The sequence below is a fragment of the Balaenoptera acutorostrata genome, chromosome 15 (genome assembly GCF_949987535.1).
Source record: "Balaenoptera acutorostrata chromosome 15, mBalAcu1.1, whole genome shotgun sequence".
Classification (NCBI taxonomy): Eukaryota; Metazoa; Chordata; class Mammalia; order Artiodactyla; family Balaenopteridae; genus Balaenoptera; species Balaenoptera acutorostrata.
The window spans coordinates 4,605,147-4,613,586 of NC_080078.1; the positions used below are offsets into that span (position 1 = coordinate 4,605,147).

Below are 8,440 nucleotides of genomic sequence, written 5' to 3' on the forward strand. Positions count from 1 at the left end.
AACTGTTTAGAAAAAGTTTATTTGAACATATGGAAGGAAAACTTAGAGACCCCAATAAAACAGAGACGTTCCTTTCCCCACTGATGGGGGCCACGCTCACAGGTTCCCCTGACCCGTGGGGACCAAGTGCTGGGTGAGAGCTCGCCATGCCGACGGTTCCGCCTCGCGCTCCTGGAGCCGTGGGAGCGCCTTGTGCTCCTGGCGGGACACAGCCCGTCCAGAAGGAGGGAAGCCAGACACGTGGACTCGCAGGCGCCGCTCCTCCACCGGCGCTCCGGCGGCACAGGCTCAGGCCGTGCGTCTGCAATGACACCCCAGACCACAGGCTCACAGCCCTGGCAGCTTTTACAGATGCCCGCATCGCTCCGCAGAGGGCTGGACGTTTCCTTTCATCGATCCCATCTGGACTTTTACGAATGAGACAGGTAGGAGGCGCCTGGACGGCAACGTCGCAGAACTTCCGCCAACGACCCGGTTCTGCGGTTCTGCAGCGAGGAGGGGCCACCTGGCTGCCCCCCGAGCCCTCTCCTATGGATCGGTCATCCTTTCCGGGGAAGGCTTCCTCCAACCAGGCATGGAAGGCACGGTGACACTGAGCGGTTTGCGGGGGCCAGCCTAGCGGATGGGCCTGAACGGGAAGGTCATGCCTGAGATGAAGGTGTGCCCGGGGTGCGTGGGCAGGGCAGGGTGGGCGGCAGGGTGGGCCGGCACAGCCCCGTAGCCCAGCGGGGGGGTGTGGATGTGAGGGTAGAACCCGGGAGGGAGCGCCGCGTGCGGCGACTGCGGCACGGGGCCCGAGATCACCAGCTGGAGAAGGCTGCAAACACAAGGAGAAGGGTTAGGGTGCGCTGCTGCCAACGGGGATGTCCGCCCGACCCGTGGTGCTACGTGGTGGTCCTTGCTCCTGGGCCGGGACAGACACCAAGTTTCCAGGAAGGACAGAGGGTGGCTCGCGGCTGGGTAGCAGCAGGAGGGGGTGACCTGGAGGCGGCGGGATGTACTGACAGACTGGGGCCCGGAGAGGTGAGAGGCCGCGGTGGGAAAAGCCAGGATCCTGCCGGCAGCGATGGGGAGGGAGAGAGGGGCCTGTAGTCCACAGAAGCTCTGGACACAGCCTTGGCATCTGTGGCTTGGGGACCATGCAGGTCAGCATTGGTGTCAGCCTCACCGGTCCACACCTTCAGGGGTTGTGACTGAGGAGCCAGAGCAAAAAGGACAGAGGGCCACGCTTCTCCAAGTCATTCCTAATGACTGAGTCCTAACTGAATTCCAAGCAAAGCCACACAGAAGGTGGCTTTTCACATGACCCTGACGTCCGGAGTCCTCAGGAATGGCCCCGGCCTGGACCCAGCCCTCACCCACTTTCAGGGCCCCCTCCTGCCCCACTCCCACCCCCAGGAGCCTTAGTCCTCCCCTCCCCACCCCCCTCCCACCCTGGCCTACGCTCTGCTCTCTGTGGTTCAGCACATCAACAGCCTCTGCCTCCAGGAAGTCCTCCTCCCTCCTGAGTTCAATGTCACCTCCTATGCTGGTCCCTTCTAAGACCCCTTGAAGAGCTTCCTCTCGTTAGTCTCATCCTATCTAACGCCACCCTCCCCCCCCAGCACGATCAGCAGAGCGTCCTAACTTTCTCACCACCTCTAGCTTGTCCGGACTCAGCCCGGAATAACCAACTCCCCCGGTTACGCCCCTTCAGGTCAGAGGGCTCCTCCCCAGCCCTGCCCGACCCCCGGATCCCCGGGCCGCTGTGCTTTGCTCTCCCAGCCTCGCCCAGGGCCGTGGCTCCGGCTGGGTCCCGTCTCTCGAGTGTCTACACTGTCCTTCCACGCCACCAAACCCCGCCTGCCAGGTCCCGTTCATGCCCACCACTTGCCCCTCAGCTTCCCGGTCCCACGAGGCCACACCTTCCCCGCATGCTGTCCTGCTTGGCCCAGCGAAAGCCCACCCCCCCGGGCCACTTCACCCTTGGGGGGACTGAGTACGGTTGGCTGCTTCCTGGAGCTCTGAGACGAAGCGGGGGGCGGGCCTAGGTCTCTGGCAGAGTGACCCTCACGCTCTCCCACCCCCCAAGTACAAAGTCTGGTACCCCGGGCCCCCAGGAGGGGCTCAGGCAGTAAACCCAGGTGTGAAGAAAGCTGGCGCCTTTTAGTGGCTTGAAGCTCTTCTGACTCTTTTCACTACGTTTTAATAACTACTACGGTTTAATAACTCTGGGTAAGAAATTCGAGGAAAATAAGCAAACAAATAAGTAAGTCTAAGGAGGGAAGACTGTGGAGGCAAAGTATAGGTCACATGCTCGTCTGAACCTGCACACCCTGCCACGGAGAGAAGGGGTTTCAGGAAGTTTCTGGTCTAGTCCAGAAGACCATTAACACAAAAGGAACAATCAGAAATCAAAGAGGTAGTCCAAGCGACTGTGGGCCAGTCTTTCCCCACGTCAGTGTCAGGCTGCCCCCGGGGGACTGGGGCCCAGGGCTGTACGGAGGAGCAGCAGCTACAGGCCCCTGGGGGGGGGGGTCCCTCGGGGCTGTTAGAAGTTCCAGAGGATTCCCACGGGGACCCCTAGTTATAACACTAAGATGATAAACGAGTCATACCCTATCACTATTTTAATGCCCTGAAAACATTAAACATTAAATAAAAGCTGTGCACAAAGAAGGAAAAGGTTACAAAGGGATTAGTGCAAGGAGGTGGAGAGGTGCCACTTGCACTGACGATGTCCTCAGACACAGGAGACTTTCTTGGAGGGAAGAAAGGAAAGAAGGAAGGGACGGAGGGAGGGAGACAAAGGAACAGTGTGGGCTCCCGAGGGCGAGGTGGCCTCTGCACAAGCTGTCCACCCCGCTGATGTCACATCTCAAGGTGGACCATTTTGTTGCTCCAGAAACCCCCGTTTAACCACCCAGATGCCTGCCTGGAGCTGCCTGCCCCTTAGAGCCCGATGCCAAGCTCCCGGCCCTCTGGCTGCAGCTCCTCTCCTGTCAGCCCGGGAAGTAGCATCTGGCCCATCTCCTGGCCTCAAATTAAGCCTTTGCTCAGCCTGCCACACCTGCCCCACTCCCGGGCCCCAGCAGGGCTGGTGGGTCAGGCCCTGGGTGGCACACACGGTGCTGTGGGGCCCGGTGGGCACCCACCAGGCGGTGGGTGCGGCCCAGTGCAGCCCCTCTGTCCGCACTGTCTGCCAACGCCAGCCCTGGAGCCCCACTATCCACCTTAAAAACCAGTGCGACCCTCTGAAGAAAGAACTCAGCTGTTTTCATTCCTGTAAACGCTGCCCAGGTGCACACAGCAGGGAGCAGGGGAGTTCTGCCTTCAACTACAAACATCTCCTCACACGGTGGCCACAATTACTATTTTTAGTGGACACATAATGTTCCATCCTTCTGATGTATCACTACTAACTTACTAAGTATCCCTATACTATGGGGTGGTTAGCTTGTTTCTGACTTTTTGCTACTGATAAGACTGCCTTTGCATGAAACATTTTTGTGCACATAGCTTTTTGCTTAAGATTCAGTGAAATTAATTTGATTAAGAGAAACTCCTGTTACACAAATAACAGTAAAAGTGACAGTAGCTAACACTTCTTAGGTTATTTACACATCAAGTACCATTCTAAGTGCTTTCTATGTTTTTACTCAATTAATCCTCACAAAAATCCTACCACAGGAGCAGGGCAGGGGAGGCAAGGGGACCTGAGGCAGGTACTACTGTTTTCTTGATTTTATAGAGAAAACAGGTAGTGGGAACTCGCCCAAGGTCTTACAGATAGGAAGTAGTAGGGTTGGAATTCTCACCAGAAGCTGTTACGACCACACAGTTCCTGCTTCTCACCACTATTACCACTGCTTCCCCCCAAATTAGAACAACAACCACCACTTACGGAGAGACTCCCGTGTGCTGTGGACAAAGAACTCTGCAAACACCACCTCGTTTAAACCTCACTACAACCCTGTGAGGCAGGTGAATTACGGTCCCCATTTTACAAGGGGGGAAACCAAGGCAAGAGTCAGCCCCGGCGTCACAGCAAACCACAGACAGAACCACGCTCAGAACCCGGTCTGTGCCACCCGAGACCAAGGCACTGGCCTAACCGACACAGTATTTCCCGAAGGGCTGTGCAATCAATGTCGCCAACAGCGCGCGACGTCACCACAACACACACGCACGCTGACTTAGGGAGCAGTAAAGGACCCCCAAGTTCGCTCCGGCTTCTTCCTTGACGCCCAGAAGGATGGCCACTTTTCTTACCTCGTTGATGGACTCCCTGCTTGGGCTTCCTCTCCTGTGTTATGCTATCACATCCATTCCCCCACTTACTGTCAGGTTCTGGGGGGCCCCTTATTCACAGAAGCTCTAGACCCTACAGACCAGCTCTCCCCAAGAAGTCACGACAAGGGGTCCGCCCTGCCTTGCACCCTCCCACTCCTGCACCCACCCCCGCCCCCGCCCAGCTAGAAGTCTTGGGAGGGCACTTACTTATTATGGGGCAGCCGGGAGCACAGGGTTCTCAGGTCATCTGGAATGAAGGAGACACAGAATTAAGGAAGGGCCTGGAGATGCCGAGGTGAGAGGTTTGCTGATGTTCAAGCATGCTAGCGAGACAGTAACAGTAGCTCATGCTCAACTTCCTAACATCGTTTAGAAGCTGGGCTCTCTTTTTCTTCAATTCTTGCTTTAACACACGCCCTCAACAGAAGACATCACTTAGGAAAGGGGGCAGCTCTACTGGCAATTTGTCAGATGGCTGGGAAAAGGCCCAGAGACAGGAGATCAGACGCCCAAGGCTAAGAGCGAGATAAGAGGGAAACCCATCTCCAGGGACTACTGCACGGGCCTCAGGCAACGTCTGTGAGCCAGCAGTCCAAAAGCAAACAAGTCTGTCGTTAGCATCAGATCATTCTTCTGGGCGAGTTCAAGCACCGAAATGCAGAATTAAGGAGCCCTCTGAACAGGTGATGGGAATGTTTCCTGCACTTAAACAGGTGCATTTCATTGTATGTAAATTATGCCGCAACAGAAAAGAACTGCAGAAAAAGAAAAGATGCCCTAAGAGGAAGGAGATTAAGCCATTATTATCTACGCTCTGGAGGCATCCCCAGGCCTGGGCAAAACAGCCAGGAGACACCCAGATGCCACGGCCACAGGATTCTAGCTGGGCGCGTCCTGCGACTTCCGCCCACCTCCCCTGCGTTCACTGAGAGGAAAGACGTCCTAAAAGCGGAAAACAGTCCTTGTCCAGGAGCCCCTGTTTTCCTTCCGACGGGCGGTGGTGACCCGCCCCAGGGAGGCCTGGCCAGGCAGTCACCCACCTCTCGTGCACAGCAGGGCGCCAGAGGCCATGGCCACCTGCAGAGCCTGGGCCAGCCGGTCCAGGGAGAGCTCGATCTCCTGGGAGGCGTTGAGGGGGTTCAGTTCATCCGCCAGTCTGTTGATCTCCTCCACCAGCGGGACCATGTGGTCAAAGAGGATGAGCCCCAGGCGGCCGTACAGGTTCTTCTCAGTCAAGTGCCCCTGGAGCATCATGAGGACCTGCAGGACGCTGAGGTGGAGCTTTGAGTACAAGAGGTGGGAGTCTCTGTCCAGCCCCGCCGAGTCCTTGGTGACTTTGGCAGTGACGTGGCCATTGGCTAAGGGGGGTTTCTTCTTCCTTTTGTAAGCCAGAGGGCCTTCACACACCAGCGGATCAATCCAGTGAGCGGGGTGAGCTCTAAAAATCCTATTGGGAGATTGGCTGCGTTTGGAGTATTTAAAAAAGTGATGAGAATCAACCTCGGGTCCTCACAAATCCAGTTGACAATCATCTCAAGCAAGTCCAGTGGTGGGATGAGATCGTCTGCAAAACAAAGTCAGAAGGGTCTTCAGCCCCACGGACAGGAGACGGGGAAAGGCGGACCTTCAAGCTCACAGTACTCACCACCCGACATCCAGACGACGCACCTCTGTCCTCACCTACCCTCTGTCTCCTTTCCTGGAACGTCCCGAGAGGGCTGGGCTCTCATCCGACTTAGGAATGCCTGGCCATGGTTGGGCTCAACATGTTAAACCAACAATGCCCTAGAACTCCATTATGCCTTGTGATCCTATGTGTCAATTTAAATAAAAGTCCACTATCTATGTCCAGAACTACCACCCCCACACTTCCTCCCTTCCCTTGTGAGTAGGTTTCATCCCTGTGTTTGGTGTCCCCTCAGCGGTGCAGTGACAGCTACAGTGGCCTTCAGGGAGCAGCTCAGAGGCCAGACGACGATCTGTCAGCTGCCAGGAGCCATCCCAGCCCCAAACCTGGAACCTCTAAGCAAGGCCTGGCTTCCTGTGATCCCTGAGATCTAGTACATTCTATGGCAAGACAGAGAACAGTAATTATAAAATCAAAAGTTGACATTTATTCTGAGTTTATGACATGCCAAGCACTGGGCTAAGTCCTAACACAGATGAACTCACTTAATCCTCACACAAACCATCTATTATATAAAGGATGAGGAAACTGAGGCACAGAGATGTTAAATCATTTCCTCCAGACTCACTAAAACTACGTGGTGGGCCCAGACCTGACCCCAGGTGGCCCAGCTCTTACCACTAGGCTACACCGCCCATCCTGGGGTCAGCGGACACTGCCCTTAGGCTGTCTGTGTGCGTGGGAGCGGGTCCCCAGCCTCCTGCCTCTGGGGCTGTGCACCCCTCAGCTCATGAAGAAGCTGGGGATGACGGAGCCCCTTCCAGGCTGCTGAGGTCCAGAGCCAAGCGTGAGGAGAGACAGTGAGGGGCAGAGTGAGCCCCGTGCTGGTGTGAAGTCTCCAACTGCTCTTGCTCAGGAGACACCGGCCCTTCCCCTGGGATTGTCTACTGTCTGGGCGCTAACCCACGCCCTTCCCTTCTGCTACGAAACGACGGTGGCAAGAGGGAGCAGTTGTCGTCTGTGACCTTTACTTGGCAAAATAAACAGTGGTGACCCTGTGTCCGGCCCCTTGACTCCCTGAGACGTTTCTGTCTGGGACACGCCAGTCTCAGGCCCACTCCTCCAGCAACCCAGCCCCTCCCCCGCCCCACACACATCTAGCTGGGGCATCTCCGGAGCCTGAAGGTGGCATATGCACACATGCTGTGTACACGTGTGCTCGGTGAGCTGATCTCCCTGTGCTATGCGGCTGCTTCCCACTAGCTATCTATTTCACATTTGGTAGTGCATATACGTCCATGCCACTCTCTCACTTCGTCCCAGCTTACCCTTCCCCCTCCCTGTGTCCTCAAGTCCATTCTCTACGTCTGTGTGGGAACTATTTTAAAAGGACCAAAGTGACATAACAACTATGTATGAGCCTTGACTGGATCCCGAATTCTCCTGGTCCCTCAAAAGGGGGGAAAAAGGCTATAAAAGACATTATTGAGACAATCAAGGAAATCTGAACAACAGCTATATATGAGATAAAAGTATTCTATCAGTATTTAATTTCTTACATGTGATAATGATATGATGTTTGTGTAAGGGAATGTTCTTGTTCTTAGATACACATTTAAGTACTTGGTACCTGACACTGGGCGGCAACAAATTCAAGGGTTCAGGAAAAAAATACTTGTGAGTGTGTATGTGGAGAGAAGGGGAAAGAAAGAGAGAGCAAAAGGAAAGAGAAAAAAAAGAATATATGGCAAATGTTAATAACTGCTAAACCTCAGTGAGAGATACACAAACCTTTGTTAATATTCTTGCAGCTTTCCTGAAGTTTTGCAATTTTTCAAAATAAAAAGTCGGGAATAAAAAAGCGAGTCATGGGACTTCCCCGGTGGCCCACTGGTTAGGATGCTGTGCTTCCAATGCAGGGACCATGGGTTCAGTCCCCTGCTTGGGGAACTAAGATCACACATGCTGAGTGGTGTGTTCCACAAAAAAAAAAAAAAAAAAAAAGCAGGTCCTGTCTGGGGAGAAAGCCACATCTGTCCCAGACACCAGACCCTTGCTTATTAGCTGTCTGCCACCTGGACCATTCTGAGTCAGGCAAATGGGACTCACTAAGGAAAGTTCCCTGTTAGCAAATTCCAGAGGTGCAGGTGGGCCATCCCTTTAGCTTTCAGCCTGAAATAAAATACACATTTCAGAGAGAGAGAAAAAAAAAAAGGCCATCCGCTGGCTGGGGTTTCAGTGCAAATATAACTAGCAATCGGCCCCGAAGCCTCTTTAAGGGTAACAATCTGTTTAAAGTTTACCTGACGACAGGTCATACAGCGCAGTGACTGAGGTTACGAACTGGCAGCAGAAGCGAGGGCTGGCACTGAATATCTGCTGCAGCGTCTGAACGGATCCCGGCACCAGACAGCAGTAGTCATCCACGAGGGCCCTGGCTAACCGCACACAGTAGACCACAGGCGTCCGCTGGAAAGAAGCCACAGTCCACGTAACTACAGGTGTCGTGAGCCAGGAGACTAGCAACTATGTACACATGGT

At 54.6% G+C, this 8,440-nt stretch overlaps 1 protein-coding gene across 1 annotated transcript in view; it reads right to left on the bottom strand.

Annotated features, from left to right (window-relative positions):
* Positions 1-8,440, bottom strand: part of INTS15 (integrator complex subunit 15) — a 10,384-nt gene continuing 1,944 nt past the window's right edge. The window contains 5 exon segments of the mRNA XM_007186752.2: positions 1-817; positions 4,480-4,519; positions 5,313-5,669; positions 5,672-5,836; positions 8,203-8,368. Coding sequence (XP_007186814.2) covers positions 616-817; positions 4,480-4,519; positions 5,313-5,669; positions 5,672-5,836; positions 8,203-8,368 — 930 coding nt within the window. The 3' untranslated portion in view covers positions 1-615.